At 42.1% G+C, this 19,789-nt stretch overlaps 2 protein-coding genes across 7 annotated transcripts in view; one reads left to right on the top strand and one right to left on the bottom strand.

Moving 5' to 3' along the window:
• The window catches only part of Dennd2d (DENN domain containing 2D), an 18,647-nt gene extending 4,036 nt beyond the window's left edge, over positions 1 to 14,611 (top strand). For 2 of the 3 annotated variants that reach the window (XM_034500823.2, XM_076933079.1), the window contains exons 2-12: positions 502 to 677; positions 1,475 to 1,587; positions 2,170 to 2,239; positions 3,875 to 3,952; positions 4,810 to 4,950; positions 6,044 to 6,192; positions 8,488 to 8,665; positions 12,380 to 12,421; positions 12,782 to 12,866; positions 13,306 to 13,545; positions 14,099 to 14,611. In XM_034500823.2, the coding sequence (XP_034356714.2) occupies positions 502 to 677; positions 1,475 to 1,587; positions 2,170 to 2,239; positions 3,875 to 3,952; positions 4,810 to 4,950; positions 6,044 to 6,192; positions 8,488 to 8,665; positions 12,380 to 12,421; positions 12,782 to 12,866; positions 13,306 to 13,545; positions 14,099 to 14,169 (1,343 nt within the window). In that variant the 3' untranslated portion in view covers positions 14,170 to 14,611. Of the gene's footprint in view, positions 1 to 501; positions 678 to 1,474; positions 1,588 to 2,169; positions 2,240 to 2,279; positions 2,410 to 3,874; positions 3,953 to 4,809; positions 4,951 to 6,043; positions 6,193 to 8,487; positions 8,666 to 12,379; positions 12,422 to 12,781; positions 12,867 to 13,305; positions 13,546 to 14,098 lie in introns of those variants that run through there. The other variant, XM_076933080.1, reaches the window with a different exon arrangement.
• A 2,105-nt stretch (positions 14,612 to 16,716) lies between these two features.
• Cept1 (choline/ethanolamine phosphotransferase 1) overlaps positions 16,717 to 19,789 on the bottom strand; it is a 42,502-nt gene continuing 39,429 nt past the window's right edge. For all 4 annotated transcript variants that reach the window (XM_034499786.2, XM_076933081.1, XM_076933083.1 and 1 more), the window contains exons 6-9: positions 19,406 to 19,537; positions 18,840 to 18,998; positions 18,238 to 18,363; positions 16,717 to 17,475 (exon numbers count right to left, since the gene is read on the bottom strand). In XM_034499786.2, the coding sequence (XP_034355677.1) occupies positions 17,356 to 17,475; positions 18,238 to 18,363; positions 18,840 to 18,998; positions 19,406 to 19,537 (537 nt within the window). In that variant the 3' untranslated portion in view covers positions 16,717 to 17,355. The remainder of the gene's footprint in view (positions 17,476 to 18,237; positions 18,364 to 18,839; positions 18,999 to 19,405; positions 19,538 to 19,789) is intronic.

Genomic DNA, 19,789 nt, shown 5'->3' on the forward strand with positions numbered 1-19,789 from the left:
GCTGATTCTTCCTGTAGTGATCCTCTTTCCCCTTCATATGCTCAAATCCACATGGCGCCCATGTGATCAAGCCAGAAGGATTACTTTATCAGTTTGCAGAGCTAGTCATGTCTGCGTGGAGGTCTTGCTATGGTTAAAAAAAGAAAAATGCCCTATGGGCCTACTCTGATTATTTAGTACAAATTTACTCAGGGCTCATAAAATACCCAGAACTGCTACAGCAGTGTCAGACATCAGGCCTCCAAGAACCTCCACAGCATGGCTCCTCCGTTTCTATATCAGTGTTTTCTTTTCTTCCTGTGTCACTCCATGGTTTCAAGTTTCCCAGGGCAGGTATGGAAACTGCCCACTTGGCTCCTGTCCTGCCTTGTACCTGGTGGTGCCTGGTCAGGCTTGGCACTGTAGTAGCCTTGAGGCATGGTTGTTGCCCAGATTCTCACACACGCTACAGAATGGAGGAATGGAAAGAATACTCAAGGGGCCCCTGCATCTCCATTTTAGGACAATCTCAGAACAATCCTGAGGAAGCTGCCACAGAAGCGGAAAGGATCCAGGAGCATTCTCTGTCCAGCTTTGCTGGAGGCCAGCACTTCTTTGAATATCTTCTTGTTGTTTCTTTAAAGAAAAAGCGTTTAGGGGATGACTATGAACCCACGATCACCTACCAGTTTCCCAAGGTAAGGATGGAGGGAGAGGTGGGGCCTGAGGATGGAGGTGGGAGGATAAAGGTGTGTTTGAAAAGTAATAGAGGAATCCTATGTCTTACCATGCTGCCTGGGTCCTAGCTCTGAGCTCACTGCTTTTGTTTCCTTTGTAGCCCAGCCCTAGTTTTCTGTAATCACCCAGAGAATCTAGGTCTGACTGCTTTGTGAGGGACTGACTGAACCTCTGGAGCAAGAGAACAAGCCTCATGCTCTTGCCCCTTTGGGAATCTTCTAGTTCTTCCAAATTCCACCTCAGTCACCTTTCCTATAGAAAAACCCAGCTTCTGCTGGAACTCCTAAGAAGGTATGGCCTTCCTGGTTGTGTTGTGTGATAGAGAATCAAGCAGGCCCCAGACTCAAACACAGCCTAAGACCAGACTCCCAAAGTATTAGAGATCTTCTTGTCTACTCATGCACTGGGTGAGGTGCAATATGCCCTTCTTACCAACCTCTCTTGTTAGCAGGTGTAGCAACTGGGCAGATTGCTTTTTTCTATGATGTGGTTTCTCTCTGATGGCACCCTCTTGGGAGGTTGGTCCAGAGGACCTTTCTAACCTCCTTTTTGAATATGTAAATCCTCAGGATACTGAATTCCAACCCAAGGTTATGTTGATGTGGCTCAGAACAAATTCTTTTCTCTTTGGGGAACTAGAGTTCAGACTGTGTGGTACTAACCAAAGGCACCTTTGTACTTCATGCTGGTCAGAAAGAAAGATGACAGGCTTGTGACTTCTGCTTCTCTGCCTAAATTCCACTGTCTTGTCCTACAGAGGGAGAACCTGCTCCGAGGGCAGCAGGAAGAGGAGGAACGGCTGCTCAGTGCCATCCCCTTATTCTGCTTCCCTGATGGGAATGAGTGGGCACCACTCACAGAGTATCCCAGGTAACCACTCAGCCTGCAGGCAAGGGTATCAAATTTGGATGGAAGAGCAAATTGTGGCTCTTGTCGTCCCCTCACTTGGTATGAATGCTAAGTTTTTGCCAGGAAAATATTTTGCCTAGGATCCTTTAGACAAATGATTGAAGTTGTGACTTGACCTCTATCTGAAGACTTTTAAGAGTCTCTTACCTGTTGCTAGAAGAAATGGTCTTTTTTTTTTTTTTTTTTTTTCTCACTCTGGACTGCAGAGAAAGACTTTGGCCTCTACAATATGGAAAAGGTTCTTACATCATGAACACTGGAAGTAAACCATGACTTCAATTTTTAGTTAAGAAGTAACCTTCAGAACCTTACTTACCTGGTCTTTAAAGTGGTGATAATAATTGAACTTTCTTCAGAAAGGTTCAACTGAGTCTCAAATGAGGTGATGCACTAGAGCTTGACACCGTCAAGTGGCTGCTGTGATTATCCCCATGATTAGTTAGTCAGCAGCTCCCCTTTGTCTTCTCCACTTCTCTGATGCTGACTCCAGTCTTGTTTTACGTCTAGTGAGCAAATGCACATCGTTGGTCTGCTCTCTCTTAGGGAGACCTTCTCATTCGTCCTGACCAATGTGGATGGGAGCAGGAAGATCGGATACTGCAGGCGCCTCCTGGTTCGTGCTACTCAGAACTGCCTCTTCCTCTCTGCAGACTGGTCAGCTTCACCCTTTCCTCTCTGCAGACTGCTCAGCTCCACGGCTGAGCTTGCCGAAGCCTCTGCTACCAAAGCTCAGGCTCCGTGGGAGTAGTGCTTATAAGAGTACACGTCAGCACATGCCGCCATGTTAGTGTCCCTTCCTGAATCCCACAAGAACAGGGACACACTGCCCATCCCCTCTGCTGCCACAAGGCTCTGGCCTGTGTGCTCCCAGCTGGAACAGTTCAACACACAGTAAGAGGCTCCAGTTGGACCCTCTTGTAGTTTTCTGTCCCCAGTCATGCTTTGCCTTGTTCCATGGAGCCTCCCAGACACTGAGATTTAAATGATGAGGTTTAATTCTTGGCTTTCAGGACAAGGACTCTCTAGAGACCTTTACAACCCTTTCCTCTCCAGACATTTCCTCGTGGCTAAGACAAACTTGTTTTTGTTCTCACTGAACTTAAGCTCACGTTGGCCATGAGTCAGTGTTTACCATTGGGTTTCTAGCCCCAGAAGGCTGCCACTACCACCTCCTTCCTCCTTCTCCTCTTCCCCCTCCTATCCCTCCTCCTCCTCCTCCTCCTCTTCTTCGTAGCATATATCCATTGTATAAACAAATAGGCTTTGGAGTTTTTTATATGTAATTCGTGTACTTGAATCATATTTACTATGCCTACCACACCAGTTCTTTTTCTCTTCCCAAACACTCACCTCTCTAATTTCATGTTTTTAATCCTTTTTCTTTACTTTTTAAAAGTCTATGAGTGTTTGACTGTATGTATATAAGTGCACTGTGTGCATGCCTGTTGCCCATGGAGGACAGAATAGGGAGCTAGATTCTCTGGAACTGAAGTCAGTTTCAAATGGTCGTGAACTGCAGTATAGGTGCTGGGACCCAAACCTGGGTCTTCTGCAAAAGCAGCAAATGTTCTTAACCATTGAACCATATATCCAGCTCTCCTGTCTCTCTTTTTTAATGACTTATTTTATTTTTAATTATGTGTGTATATGTGTGAGTGGGTGGGATATATGTATATATGTATGAATTCCTTATGAGGCCATAAAAGGGAAATCCCCTGAGCTGGAGTAAAAAACAGCTGTGAGCCATCCAATGTGGGTGCTAGGAACTGAATTCAGATCCTCTGGAAGAGCAATATGCACTCATAACCCCTGGTGCAAATCTCCAGCCCCTCATGTCTTTTATGTATGTCTTATTTTTCTAAAATCCAAATCCTGCATATGAGATAGAAAACACATCCTGTGCCTAGTTTCTTTTGCTAGCTATATCCATTTGTTATAATTTCATTCTTCTTATTAGCTAAATAATACTCCACCTTATATAACACACTATCTTTTTTTTTCATTTGTTGAAAGACACTTGGACTGGTTGCACAATGTGGCAGTTGTAAACTAATCATTGTCTTTTGACTTTGGTGGTTGTTTTGACCCTTCTCCTGTCTATTCCATGTACAGAACCGTACAGACCTTTCTCCATCCAACCCATTGACCAGTCACATCTGCAGCACTCCACTTGTTTCCCCATTAGTCTCAAGTGGGAGAAACCCTGGGGGAGGCTGCAACTCTGAAGGAAATTCTTGTCCCTCCCTAGCCTGCCGGTCCTGGTCCTCGCCTTCCCAAAGTATACTGCATCATCAGCTGCATCGGCTGCTTCGGCTTGTTCTCCAAGGTAAGGTTAGGACAAAACTCCTTGGAGCCTGTTAGGCAGGCCTGTTCAGCTCTCTGGCTCTGCCTGGCAGCTTGCCTTGCAACTTGAGCTCTTGGTAGAGTGCCTTCCTGATAGCCCCGTCAACATCAAGGATATTGGGTAAAACTGAGACAGGAGAGACCTGGGCTCAACCCTATTTCAAGGAAATCTAGAAGGCTGTTTCTCCTGCAGAAAGAGCTATTGTCTATTCTTCCTCTTATCTTCCTGGTGGCTATGTGGCTCAGATGATGTATAACATGTGGAAATTTTTCACAAAAGGGAATGCACCCTACAAGTGTGAAGGCAAATAATATACAGCAATGATCCCCATAGTTACCCTGATTATGATGAGGTTTGAAGAGAAATTGTTGATTTGTGTTGCTGGGACTATGATAAAGTCAATCTCTCAAAATGAACTTGACCTATCTTGGTGGCCAGAAGAATGCTGGGTGTAGGAGAGAAACTCCAGTGGCTTCTCCTTGGGTGGATCTTACTTCTGTGAATTACACTGAGGACTGATGTCAGCCTCACCCTGATGACAGTCCAGAGAAAATGGGACAGTGATAACCAGAAAGTTAGGTTTCTAGGCTCCTAATCCAGCCATTCACAACATGGGAGATGACTTGCTAGGCTAAGTAGTTTCATGTCAGTATTAGGAGAGAAAGGAATGTGAGAGAAAAGCAAATGAAGTCTTTGAAAAGTAGGTTTTGTCCAGGAGATGGAAACCAGTTGGTAGAGGGGCCTAGAAAATACTAGAGAACAGAAAGGACCAGTGTGATAGTCTTGGGTACTCAGTAGAATTCCTCTAAGCCTTCCTTCCTGTGGTCCTTCCCCTGCAGATACTAGATGAAGTAGAGAAGAGGCATCAGATCTCCATGGCTGTCATCTACCCATTCATGCAAGGGCTCAGAGAGGCGGCCTTTCCTGCACCTGGAAAGACAGTTACCCTTAAGAGCTTCATTCCTGACTCGGGCACGGAGGTGGGTTAACAAGTGTGCAGTCCTCTCCCTGGCTGGTTCCTCTCAACTTGATTCTTTCATTCACCAGGTTCAAGTATAGGAAGCTGAGCCAGGCATTAGAAATATTGGCAGAGCTAAAAAAAAAAAAAAAAAAAAAAAAAAAAAAAAAGTCACCCAAATGTGCTGTACCTTCTAATCTGATGCCCACCAGTACCTACTTAGTACTGTTCAGTCTGCTAAATTTTGCCTGTGCTCATGTATGGTGCTAAGTTTGTTTCTAGTCTCCAGATGTCCAGTTGCTCCTACACCATAACTAACCTAAGTATCCTCTGTATGTGTCCTGTATTTCTATCCTGTACTTTCCATCTGTTTTACTTCTTATCATTCATCCCCACCCCTAAGTCCACACCCATCTCACGAAGTACTATTGATCTAAGTTACTAAAGAGCTCAAGGCAGCAAGTAGAATTCCATTCAGAATCTCTGACACCAGAAATTCCACATGCACCTTTGAATCTGGTCATCCCCACAGAAGAATAAGGGAGTCATTAGGAATTTTCAGTTGCTGGAAAAATATTGAAGGAAAAATGAGTACTGACGTACTCTGTATCAAGGTATGGATTGTCTGGTAACAGTGGTAAGCAAATGGCTTCTATCCTCATGTAGCTAAACATTTCATGGAGAAGGCACACCAAGAAGTGTGGAAATAAGTAAACATACTGGTGAACATACAGTTAAAGATTAGACAGTCACACAAAAAAAGTAAAAGCAGTGTACAACATTAGAAAAAGACGAAGCCTTAAGATGACCAAGGTGGGCCTCTGGAGTTGAAGGATAATAATGAAGAAAGGAAAGCAATACATAAGAGGCCTGACCCAGGCCAGGCTTTAGACAGGAAAAGCGTTCTGCTTTAGAGTCTACACACAGTGAAGCATGTGTCCTAGACTGGACCTCATGAACACTACTGAAGATTCTATCTAGCTGTCCTCCCAGCAGAAGTCACGGGTGGGTGAGCTAGGATCAGATGATCTGTCCTGTGGAAAGAATTGAATAGGCCTGGCCTGGGTCTATGATTTCTTTTATTGCTGAACCCCTTCTCTCTGGTTTTCCTACAGTTCATCTCACTGACACGGCCCCTAGACTCCCACCTTGAACATGTGGACTTCAGTGTTCTGCTGCAATGTCTCAATTTTGAGCAGATTATTCAGATCTTTGCCTCTGCAGTGCTAGAAAGAAAAATCATCTTTTTGGCAGAAGGTCTCAGGTAAGCTCAGCCACTCACTGGCAACACTAAGCTGCATCCCTGGGATAAAGGGTATACTGGGACTTCTTGAAGGTAATCATATTCTAGGGCCCATGTGTGTACTTTGCAGCTTCCAGTTCCTGGATTGCATTTTAGGCCTAGAGAAACAGCTAGTCCAACTTATTCCAGCCATCTCCAGACTTGAACTTGATTGCTGCCTGACTATGATCTAAGAAGGACATGGAGTGTTCCTGGTATTACACAGGCTTGGCCAGCCAGGTTGAATGCAGACATGATTCTCCCCTTTCAAGATTAGGCTGAGGGAGGGGAAAGGATGTAGAAGAATACAGGAAGTTGTATAATGGCACTGAGGATATGCTAATCTATCCATTTGTAAACTCACTGAACAAGTATTTATTGCATGTCAGCTATTTGCCAGATGCCAAGCATTGAGGAGATAGCAAGAAGACTGTGTTTACCCTTAAATAGATGAAGGTTTATATATTGGTTTTCAGCATATGTACCAGCATATGTACTGAAACCAGCAGAATGACTTTCAAATCTTGTTCTTCCACCTTTAGCTATGGTTCCCCTTAGGTCAGCTTCTTAACTTTTTGAAGTCGAGATCACATTTTTTTTTTTTTTTTTTTTTTTTTTGTAGCGTGGAAATGATGTGGATGTGCTTTGTAGGGTTGTGATGAGGACTAAAGGTGACAACACACAGTGGTAGACACTCAGGACCCCACCAGGTGCAGATAGGTGAGGACCAGTGGCTACTCTCCACAAATTCTCAGTTGAGTATATACCCATGTGTAGCAGAAGCAGGAAGTTGTCTTGTGTTGCGCTGCTGCTTTTGAGAGGATTTGAGTCTGAAAAAGGATGTGAAGAGACATGTGGCAGGCAGAGAAAAGAAGCTGATAAAGTCAGCAGGGGATTATGAAACCCTGGCTGGCTTGGAGCTCACAAAGATGTGCCTGCCTCTACCTACTGAGTGCTGGGATGGAAGGTCTGAGCAACCTCAGCAAGAAGCTGAGCCCTCGTACTCAGAAGAAGAAAAGGAAGTTGACAAACAACAAAGGATCAAGGGAATGACATGAGTTTCAGAAGAAAAGAAGCTTGGCCAGGGATCAGGGGTCTGTGTGTTTAAAAAAAAAAAAAAAAAAGTAACATCATCAATAACCAAGAAGAAAATTCTCATAGGCTAAATCTTGTGGGAAGGGGTATCGTTTTTGTTTTGGAGGTGGTTCTTCTACTCTGGACCCTGTGTAGAGGAAGTTTCTGTGGTAGCTGGGGCTCAGTTTCCAACTAGGTACTTCTTCACAGTATTTAGGAAGTTTCCGGAACAAACTTTCTCCAGGAAATATTACAACTTCCTACTTTCTTCCCGCACAGAGTTTTCAGATCCTGGAGGCTGGAGCTGGGAGGGGACTTCCAACTAGCCAAGTTTGTTAAGGAGGCATTCAGAGTCTCCATCTTTCTAACTCAGGAAGTGCTAGCTTGATACCAAGATTTCCGCATCTGTGTTTTTATTGGCTTTGGGTGTGGGATAATTTGGCTGGAGAAAAATTAAAATCTATGAGAGCTAGTGGAGAATATGAAAGCTGGAGACTGAAGCTGGGTATGGTGTGGGTAAGGAAGGCGGCTGAATTGCGACTGGGATAGTAATGGCAAGAGGAATCCATGTAGCAAAGTCTTGAGGCGTCACCTCTGTGGGACTTTCCAGAATCTCTGAGTATTAGTTCCTGGAATGGAGGAATTTCCCAAGCTAACTCAGGGACTAACCTGGCAGCTTTCAAATGGCTTCAGAGAGGCATGGGCGGACATGGCTGTGCATGGAGGACCTGCCTCTTCTCCAGAGCCCAGTGTTAACTGGCTTGTTGTTTCACTGTGTTGTGAGTTTTTCAAAGAAGGGCCAGTGTTATTCTTCTAGTTAGCTCAGTCCTTTGCAGAGCAGAGGTTCAATCATATCCCGGTTTAAATGCAGGCATGTCTTCCTCCCTCCCCTCTTCTGAGCCACCTTTATTTTTATTATTTTTTTTTAGCCAGTAATGACTTGAGAGAATTAGCTGGGAATAGAGATTAAAGGGGGCCCCACCCTGGTTAGTGGAGCCTTGCCTATCCTGATTTCTACCTTTCTTTTAGCAACAAGTAGCTACAAGCTCTGTGATTGGCATGGCTTCCAGACTTGGATTTTTTTTTTTTTTTTTTTTTTTTGCCGGTACAGGAACATTGCCAGTAGCTACTGTAGGTGTGGGGCTCTGAGCCAATGGCTAGGAACAGAAGCCTTGCTGACACAGTCTCTGCTTTGTGTTCCAGTACCCTGTCTCAGTGTATCCATGCTGCAGCTGCTTTGCTTTACCCATTTAGTTGGGCACACACATATATCCCTGTGGTCCCTGAGAGCCTTCTGGCCACTGTCTGCTGCCCTACCCCCTTCATGGTTGGGGTACAGATGCGCTTCCAGCAGGAGGTTATGGACAGTCCCATGGAAGAGGTAAGCTGCCGCAAAGAGAGCCCATGATGTAGAGATCGGTGGGCTTGGATTTGTATCCCAGGTCTGCTGTCAGCAACTGTGTGATTTGGGGGCACATTGCATCCCTTGAAACTTGAATTTCCTTTACCAGTAAGATGGGGATACGTGTCTTCTGTTGCTAGAGACTAGGGAAAATGACTTGGCTAAGCTGCTAGCTTAGCACCTGACACATATTAGTGTTCAGTCAAAGTTGGCCCTCTTCTCTTGAATGATTGCTCTTTGGGCTTAGGAAGCAAAATATTGCTTATTCTGAGCTCATGAGACCATCTTACTAGGTAATGATTTCTATTGAACAGTCACTTGGGTGAACTCTCAGTTGAATGGATGACCACAGCTGGCTTGTACAATGCACACCCCACTAGTATTCAAATTCCTTGGAAACCCTTTTGTAAACTGTTAAGTTTGGAAAATGATGATATTTGCAACAAGTACCATCTTTCTGAGCTAGCTCAGAGCTCAGTTGAGTAATGAAGGTATATATACAAATCCTTTTGAATTTGTTGCTTCTTGTTTCTTGGCAATTGCCCTGACATAGAAGAGGGTTCAGTTGTGTAAATGGGCAGTAATTACATACATCTACCCCCAATGTTGGACCAACAACTCAAAACATATCTTGAACTAAGGCTATAGACTATATACTATATACTCTTGATCTAAGACTATAGCTGAATACAGGACAGATTGAAAAGCTCAACCCTAGCTAACCATTAACTCACAATGCAGAGACAGGTTACCTTTTGAGGTATCTTGATGCAAGCACTAAAGGAGTGGGGGAAGTTATCCCAGAAGGAGGATTTCTCCTTTTACAAAAGAGATTGGTGAGTTCTAGCAAATCTACTGCTTAGATAAGGCTGCAGTGGAACTCAGAGAAAGGCCCTTCTTTAGACAGTGGTGCTACTGGCTGGGTAAGAAGGATGTTTCCTTTTGTTTTTCCAGCTCTCGGGTTGAGTACACATGCCCTGTGAACAACCCTTACCCCTATGACTAACTAGAGCAGGGTATCAGCCCCACTTTAGCAATAAAAGGTAAAATGTCTCAACTACAGAAGTTATGTAACTTCTCTCCTCCAAAGCTGGGGCTCCTCCCCTGATAGCCAGGCAGGAAGACAAACAGGGCCAGTAAGGCTCTGGTTCTTGCTAGTTCAGCTCTTTTGCTTATTTTATTTCTTTGCAGCTGCTCTGAGAAATGGGCAAGACTGATAAAGGAAGAATTCCATATGGTGTATGTGTTGTGGGGTGGGTGTGGGGTGTGCAAAGTTTTCTGATTGTACACTTGCGCTCCCTGAAAGGACTTACTCCATACACAATATGACCAGGATGCTGAAAAGACTTCTGGGAACAACTTCAAAAAATACTTATACATATTTTTCTCCCCACCCCCAAAAGAACAGCTTTCCTTGCATCAAGGCATTCGAACATACAGATACATGTGGCTTCAGGCCTGGACTAGTTCAGCTCTTCCCCTCTGATGATAGATAATTACAGAGCAGGTTATGTTTTGGCAAATTTTCCAGTTTCTTTTTCCTTACATTTGGAAGTAGGAACATGTAGGGATCCTTCATTCTATTATCAAGACTCAGGTTAGAAACTGAAAATAGGGACCCAAAATAGACATTAAATGCCAACACAGAATTTGGAGAACTATGTTTCATTGGTGAGCAAGTCTCTGTCTATAGGTATTATTTTGATAGTGTCATTGTTGCTGTTTTTGAGTTTGTTTTAAAATTAATACAGGGTGGTGGTGGTATCTCTCTCTTGCTTAAAATCGCAGAACTCAGGAGGTGAAGGTAGGAAGATCAGAATTCACAAACCACCCTAGGTTACGTACGATCCTCTCTCAAAGAAGAACCAAGGAATAATGTCCAAGTTTTTGAGTTTTCAGATGTCAAAATCTAATCCTACTTTAAAAAATTTAAATATTGGAAGTTGTCCAATTAGCTAACAATACTCTGAGGAATCAGCGACACGACTGTCTCCTCATGGTCTAAACTGCAGGATTCTCAGGCTGTGTGGAGATTATTCAGGAACTTGGTCTTGTGCTGTCTCATTTGCAGCCTATACATGCTTCGTTTCCTGTCCTCTTCCTGTTGACACTGGGCTCATGTTCTTCCCTTGCTGAGTTTCTAGATGGAAGTTTCAAGGCTGTCAGTTTTTAATTAGGCAATGGTATGCTAAACATGTGCACCACTACTTTCCTCTGCTCTCAGCCAATTTGAGGGAGATTCTAATAGACCCCTAGGCAATTGTACATATGGCTGTTGCAAGTGTCAAAAGATCAAAACATGACTTCCTCTCTCCTTGAACCGACCAGAGGACAGGCTGAGGACATGTTGAAGGAGAAGACCACAATTTAGCCCTGGAAACCAGTCTGCTTTTTCTCAGCGGCATGACCTCTGGGAATTGTACACCAGGGGACACACTAAAGAAATTGCTGACATGAGTGTTCCATGATATGGTTAAGGTTTTTATTATAGATATGAGAGAACTGCCAGAGGCATCTGGATGATACTCAAACAGAGACAGAGAGGAGGAGACTGAACAGAGCCAGCAGATTGGACATGGCCAGGGCTAAGGGAAGCAGGAGAGAATAGTGGAGCAAGATAGACAGCAAGCAATAGATAATAGAGCATAGCAAGAGAACAAACATTAAGAATGGGTGGGGGTGGAGAAGAGTGAGAATAGTGAGAATAGCAAGAGCAGAGAATGGCTAGGTTATATGAAGGATGAGCAGATGGGAGCATAGGGCAGAGTTGTGAAGGGCTAGTCTATTAGTGAAGATTTTGAAATGTATAACAGATACCAGTGATACTGAGGGAGCATGGAGGTCAGCATGGGCTTTGATAGGATGATAGGTACCACAGGTAGCCATATGTCCCTTCTGCTAGAAGTAATGGAGAGGACTGCTTTCTGAGCATGGGATTAGGTTTCATTGTTTTCTGAGGAATGCTGGCTTTTATCTAACTACCCCAAATTCTGTAGTCTAGGATGAGCTCATGTCTGGATATCTGGACTGCCTTTTGGAGTTAGGGAATTGGAGTTTCCTTTGGATCTGACAGGAACTTCTCTAGGTTTATCTCATCTGCAAAATGAAGTAGTCCCTGCTTTACAGAGAACCACTGCTACAATTAAATAAAACATGCAAAGTAAATACTGTGTGCGCGCCATGGGTGTGCTCTGAATTAGGAAGTAGTTTCTATAAATCCTTTGTTTTTACCCTTTTTACTTTATTTATTGATGATCATGACTAATGATGACAACACAGGGTCACTCTGTGTAACCCATTCTAGGCTTGAAACTCAAGTCCAGGTTTGCCTCAGGATCCCAGAATACTAGGGTTAAAGGTATGCAGCACCATGTCTGGCATTCTCACTGCATTGAATGAATGACTATAAATTCTTTACATTTACTTCCTTTCCACCTTGGGTCTTTCCTCAGCTCCTTTTGCACACACACACACACACACACACACACACACACACACACACACACACACACACACACACAACTTCCTACCTGGGGACTCCGGCTTCTAGAAAAAAAGATGAAAGCCAGGCAGGAAATGCTAATTACAAATGCTTATGTTGCTACTACCTGGGCTTCCGGTATAGTCATGAGCAGAAGAGGTATTGACAGTTGAGATTTATGAAGACATAAAGCCGTTCTGTGTTTATTTCAGGTCCTGTTAGTGAATCTTTGTGAAAAAACCTTCTTATTATCGGTAAGTGTCTACATTCAGGGCATCTGTGGGCCTACCATTAACAGTCTCATGATGTCTCACTGATCTCAACAGACACTTTGAGAAAGACTTGTGCTGTCTTTCCCTCAAGAGGAGGCCTCAGAAAAGTTCCAGAGGTCTCTATTAGGCAATGAGGCACAGTGTCTTTTGAGCAAGCAATATACACTGATGGGAAACCCTTGCTCATGCTTGGGTTGAAACTGGAGGCATAGGAATGGCTTTTGTTCCTGTGGAGCATTGGTTTGGAGTAAGGCATGAACTCATATACTCTTCACATTCTCCTCCTCTTTCTGACCTCATGACCAGACTGCTTGACCTTGATCTAGCTCTGTTCTCTCCTAGGTTGGTGATGAGAAAGACATCCTACCACCAAAACTTCAGGATGACATCTTGGACTCTCTTGGTCAAGGGATAAATGAGTTAAAGAGTAAGTTCTAGGCTACTCTTTTAAAGATTTTAGGCTTTTCCAGGGAGTTTGAGGAAATTATTCCCAACTTGTTTAGTAAAATGAACTTGTTTAGTAGCTTATGTGAAGGGACTAGATCCTCAATATGAAATTTTGTACTTTTTTAGAGATCTTAGAGAATCCATACCCAGGTTCCTAGACTCCCCTCCTCTCCCTCCCTCTCTCCCTCCTTCTGTCTCTCTGTGAAGCATGTGCTTCAGACTTGTAGCAACCCTTCTCTTAGTCTCCTTTAGGATTGTAGGAATGAGCCATCTCAGGCTCACACTCCTATAAAATTAGTTACTTACCCTGGTTATATGCCTCTCCTGGGACCATCTAGACAGCAATGAAAACCAAAATTAGAGGTGAACCTGGGTAATCTCATCCTTCTATTGATCTACGGCTTGTTTGTCTCCTGTAGCTTCAGAACAAATCAATGAGCATGTTTCAGGCCCTTTTGTACAATTCTTTGTCAAGACCGTGGGCCACTATGCCTCCTATATAAAACGGGAAGCCAGTGGACAAGGCCATTTCCAAGAACGATCCTTCTGTAAGGCTATTACCTCCAAGACCAAGCGCCGATTTGTGAAGAAGTTTGTAAAGACACAACTTTTCTCTCTATTCATCCAGGAAGCAGAGAAGAGCAGGAATCCTCCTGCAGGTACATATAGAGCCCACTAAATCATGGGCAAATGTCTCCCTTAAGAGGAGTCCCAGAAGTATTTCTCTATAGTGGCAGGCAGACTAGAAGGGGACAGGAGGAGGGGACAAAGCATTCAAAAACCCCTATTAAAAGTATGCTTCAAAATATCTAAGCATACATACAACAGTTGTAACTTCCATCATTGAGGCTAAATAACCGGAGGAAATGCTTTCACGGGCTGGTATTTTGTAGGGATGTCTGGTTATCGCTCAGCAGCCTAGGCACTCATTTGTTTTATTCTGGAGCTAATTACTATTTGTAGATCACCTTTTGAATGCTGTGAGGGCCTAAATATGCTGGAGCTTGTGGGCAGGGCAGATTGTGGGGGCTGTTTTTTGTTTGTTTGCTTGTTTTTAAGACAAAGTCTCATTATGTAGCCTCAGAATCCCAATAGCTAGGATTATAGACATGTAATTTCACAGATTAGACTTCAGAAGTACATTCACTCTGCACTCATAGCATCAGTCTGTCTAACAAATTTGATCCCTCTAACACCTGTTTGAACCCACAGGCTATTTCCAAAAGAAAATACTTGAATATGAGGAACAGAAGAAACAGAAAAAATCAAGAGAAAAACCGTGAAGCAATAACTGTGGTGAGCAGGAGTGTCTAGAGCTACAGCTAGTACAGGCCAATCTGGACTTTGGCCCTTCTAGTGTGACAGAATCAGTGAGGCTCTCGGCCCTGGAATCCATGGCCTTCTTCCAACTGATAACCCAGTCTTACTTCAAAGTGGTGTCTGAATTTGGGAGCCTTGGTGTCAGAGCTTCTCAGAACTTTGAAAGCTCACATCCAAACTCATGAACTGTACTCAAAGCTGCACTTTTGGCAGAGTGGACACAGTGGGAGATAGTAGTACAGGTGTACAGCTGTTGTGGGTGCTTGATTCGAAGTTGCTAGCACTGTCTCCTATGAACCTATTATAAAATCCTCAGTACAGAACACTGTGGCCCAATGACCCATGTACAAAATAGTGGTCTGACGTGAGGATGAGAATAAAGATGAATACCTTGTTGTTTGTCAATCTAGGAGGCACTGTATGGGAGAAAAAAACAAACTAGACATGAAAGATGACCTGATCATGCTAGGCTATGTGGAATCACAAAATCGGAGGTCAGCAGCTCCACCTCCAGTAAGAGTAAGAAATCTTGATCATAATGGCCACAGCAGAGCAGTTGGTACTAGTCAGGTGTGTTTCCCAGAATCCTAAGCAGAGACTGCTCCAGGAGGGACTGTGGCCTAGGACTGCTTAATAGGAGAATTCCTGGTTAACGAAGTCCTTGAAGGCTACTCCAAGCCTTCCATCAACAGGTCAGACTACCCATAACCTAGCCAGGGCCAGTCCTTTACCTTTGGGCATCTCATCAAGTGTTTTTTAAGACTTCAGTTCCATTCTCTAGCTAAAGGTGGAATGATCCCTGCACTGCCAGTTTTTCTGCATTTCAATCAAAAGTATTTAGTAGTTACCTATGCTCTCTTTTTTCTATACCTCTTTTTAAACCCTGCAAGCAATGGCTAACGTCTTTAGAAGCATCTTGTCTTCTAGAATTCTACCTTTTAAATGTTTTCCCTATTTACTGTGGCCTTCACATGTTTCAGAATTCCAACAAAGAATGCAGATGACATGGGGGTTGGAATAGGGCTACAAAAGGAAAGCTTAAAGAATACACTCTGAACTGGAGAACACAGACTCAGAAAACTGGAGGGGTCAGGGACTTGGGATATAAAGATAACCTAAGACAAAGCAGGAGGGGGAAAGAACAGATAATCCTCCATTAGGACAGTTATTTCTATTATTTTAGATAGACAGGTATTTCTATTGTTTTAGATATCCACATGCCATGCCTAACTTCATGCTTCTAGGAATCATTACATCTTTTTCTATAGTTTATAGAAGTGGTTGCTAAACCTACTTAGATCTTGAAAAGTTTCAGACTGAGAACCAGAATCCTGTTAACGCTGTGAAAATAACGAGGCTCCAATATAATTTACCAAATTCTCTATAGAGATTGAACCTGAACACATTGTGGTGGCACAGTCTATAATCCTAGCATCCAGGAAGCTAAGGCAGGAGAACTGAGAGTTCAAAGCAAGCCTGAGCTACTCTGGGACCCTGTTCAGACCCTCACCCCCACCCCTCAATGTCCCGGGGATATGTTTTCCAAAAATATCCACAATGTTGAATGATTCTGATACTTCATTAGGTATGTGACTTCAACAACCACGGCCAGCTGTGGCTTTCTACAAAGAAACCATTGGCCTGATGCTGATAGTATCTATGGCCAAAGGAAACATACACAGTGCTTTTCAGATTCCCTCTATGCTAAAAACAAATCTAGAACACATGTATTTATTTCAATTATACCTCCGTTACAGCTTTAGTACCTCAGTTTATAGCTTTGGCATGATACAGAAAATAGCTAGAATAACAGAATAAATTCCATTCTCAAATGTAGCAATACTGTGTGACAACTGGTAGCCAAGCCAAGTCTCAATTTCCACTAGCTATAAACACCCGTTAAATCTGCTGAAATAATCAACTAAAACAATAGAAATAACTGTCCTAATGGAGGACTATCTGTTCTTTCCCCCTCTTGCTTTGTCTTAGATTATCTTTATATCCCAATTCCCTGACCCCTTCTATTTTCTGAGTCTTGTATGGCCCAGACAGGCTTAAAACTACAGTCAAGGCTAACGCTGAACTTCTGATCTTCCTCCTGCTTCTACCTCTGAGAGCTGGGATTCACTATCCTTTATACAAAAGAAACAGAAAATATGTATACAATGAAAACAAATGTGCTTCACAGAGGAAACCTGGCTCCTATCTAAAAGTATAGTCTAAATACCAAAATGTAGAGTGCAAAGTGACACCCCACCCCCACCCCCTCTGGACAATTACTAAAATAATGGGGTAATGACTGCAAAATAAAGACCCACAGGTTGGAAAAATCAACATTTTTCTTTTTAAAATAGTTTCTACAGTACAGAGTGATTAAAGGTACACCATGACAACATGGCTAACCATATTTCCTTAATTGTTAAAAAACAGAAATAAAATTTGTTTAACTTTAAAAAAACAACCATGACAACTTAGTTTACATTTCCCCTGAATAAAATTGCGAAAAAAGCTGGTTCTGAGATCATATATTTATTTAAAAAAATAAAATGGATTGACAAAGTTACATTATCTGCATGCTAGCGAGATTTCCCAAGCCCGTGAGAAACACCATTTCTTGATCAATAATAAAATCACTTCTTCAACAATGTACAGACAAGAAACCTTCCATCCAAATTTAAGGTCTTTATCACTGCTCTCACCTCACAAGCTAGTAAGATGTATGTGCCACAAGCTGAGCTCCTTACAAAAGAACATCTGAGAAGACAATTAACAAGGTGTTACTAAAAGATGATTTGTTAAAATCATAAAGCAACCATCTCTTGGCCTGCAAAAATTTTACATTAGATTCACCACCACTGGGGATGTGCTCCTATGATAGTGATATTCTGAATAATCACAAACACATGGTATTTTCCCTGCATGCTTTCTGGAGCCAAACCCTGTTTGACAACATATTCAGTTTACAGGATGGGACCTGAAATTCCCGTTCTAAACAGAACAGTTAGGGAGTGTTACCAGTGACAAAGAATGAAAGTTATATGACATTGATTATTATAAATTATATTTGTTCTTATCCACCTCTGTTCCCCTTAATATGTTCGAATTCCTTCTTGCAGAAAACATGAGCTTAGTAGGACCCAGACACATCCTTAGTGATGATTAGAGTGAGCTGTAGAGGCTTTAATTCTGAAGACATGTATATGCAGGTGAGAGGCAATCTGATTGCAAACACTGACACAGTAACGAATCAAATCAAAGAAAGAGAAGACCTGAAAAGAGAAGAGATTTTGGTTATTCTCAACATGGACACAGGTCACCCTAAACTTTCCAGAAGGACAGAAGGTGACTTCTGACTTTCTTCTCTCCAAAGTCACCTTTTGATTTCATACAGTTGAGTAATTAACTAAGGATTAACAAATCCTTCCTTAGAAAGACAGTAATTATGTCAAGCTTTTTATTATTTATTTTAGTTTTTGAGACAGAGGCTTCTATAGCACAGGCTAGCCTCACAGTCAGTATGCAGCCATGGGAGATCTTCAACTCCTGATTGCCCCCCCTGGATTCCACTTCCCAGGTGCTGGGCTCTCAGGCTTTGCCATCATGTCTGACTTTTAAATACAGTACATGCTAGGCAAGCACTTGACTACTAGGCTATAAACTCAGCACAGTATCTCAAGCTTTCTGAGTTCCATTCTCTATCACAATTGCTCAACTCTGCCAGTATAGCAGGAAAGCAGGCACAGATAATTTATAAGTGAGTGACTATGACTGATCATAGTCTGAACTTCTGTTTTACATACAACCAGAAATTTGGAATTTTTGAGTCTTAATGTAGGTATAACTAGTAAGAATAACATACATGCTGGCTAACACTGATGTCATAATGAACTCTCAATACACCATAAATGTGGTTTCTGGAATTCCTAGTCATTATTACCATTCTATGATCTCTATGATCTATGAAGACTGGTTCACTCAAACAAGAAAACAAGTAGCTTACAAATGACAAAATAGGACAGTACAATACATACCAGGGCAATCCAAAGTACTATATATTCATCAATGAAGCTGTTAAAATACTGGTCCAGAAACAAAAGTGCTGGACCTATGAATGCTGTGTCATGCAAATGCATTTCACTTTTCGTCATGTGTGCAACCTGAGAGTAGAACAAAATCAGTGAAATAGGCACTTCCATTCTAGAACTGCCAGCAACACAGTAAATCAGCATTATGATATTATGCGCAAACACCAAGCTTCAAGATTGATTTAGCAATACCTGTTGAGTTTGTAAAACTAAAACCATAACAATGTTAGCATTGTATGAGAAAGAGAATAACCATGCCAAATATGCTGGTGGAAAACACTTCTGTGCAAAGAGGTTCAATGTGTGTCCATGATGAGACCAGAGAATGTTCATAAACTGAATGACCAAATTAAGGAGTTGATAGGACACTAAAAAGATATAGAGCTTGCTCAATATGGAGTGTCAGGAGAGAAAAAATAGCTCCTTCATTGATATGAAGAGATTTTTATTGCAAACTCTTGGACTACTTAGGAAGCCACAGAATGAAGTCCAGGTCCACAAAACCAAAATAAGATCAATATTAAAAAGGTAAAAACTGAGGTGCTTACCACAAGCTTATTCGTGATCTTAGCCGACACAAAACCAAATGTCAGTATATAAAGACATGGATGCTTCTCAAAAAGCTGAACTGCTGACTTCTTGTAGATCATAACAGCTAACGTGATCACTGAGCCAATGTGCAGAAAAGGAGAAAGGACACTTGTTCCCTGTACAAAGCAGAGATAAGAACATTTAATGCTGTCAGACACTACATGGATCTACCACAAAACACTTTTACCCAAATTTCCCAAAACCTCACAGTGGCTGCTAGCGAACTGCAAATGAAAAAAAAAAACTGCAATGAACCATTAAGGTACAAACAGGTCTGCACTCGGCAACTGTCACTTATTTTTATATAGCATGCTGTACTTTCTAAAATCATGTGTGTTGTGCCCATAAACACAAAACATGTACATTTATCAGCATATAAAATTTTGCATAAATATATAAATTTTAAAGGCTTAATAGAAATCCTAAGTTGATGAATGGTTATCTATCTTTTAAATTAAAAACAAAGTAATGGTAAGAAGTCATCTTGGTTTAGAAATCTCTGGAAATCTTGAGGTCTACTCACTGCTATGGTTGATCCATTTTTGCCAACACCACCTGTGAAGATTACACGGAAGTAATTTGTACAGGAAAATATGGTCCCTGCCACAGTACAAAGTGCAGGCAAAAGTTTCATTTGGATATTCAGCACTGGAATCTTTAATGGGTAGAGAGAAAAGGCAATTAAAATATATACACACTCAACTAAAAAAAAAAAAAACAGTATAATCAAGTATTTATTCATACTTTCAAACATTCTCTATTCCTTACAGTTAATACTAATGTAATGAAAATTTCCCTTTCTTCTCATTATGAGCAATAGAACAAGTCTTAAAAGATGAGACTCCTAACACAAAAACCCAGTGTTATTAATTTGCATTGTAAATTCAGTAAAGCTCTGTGAATACAT

This window comes from Arvicanthis niloticus, chromosome 4, assembly GCF_011762505.2.
Source record: "Arvicanthis niloticus isolate mArvNil1 chromosome 4, mArvNil1.pat.X, whole genome shotgun sequence".
Classification (NCBI taxonomy): domain Eukaryota; kingdom Metazoa; phylum Chordata; class Mammalia; order Rodentia; family Muridae; genus Arvicanthis; species Arvicanthis niloticus.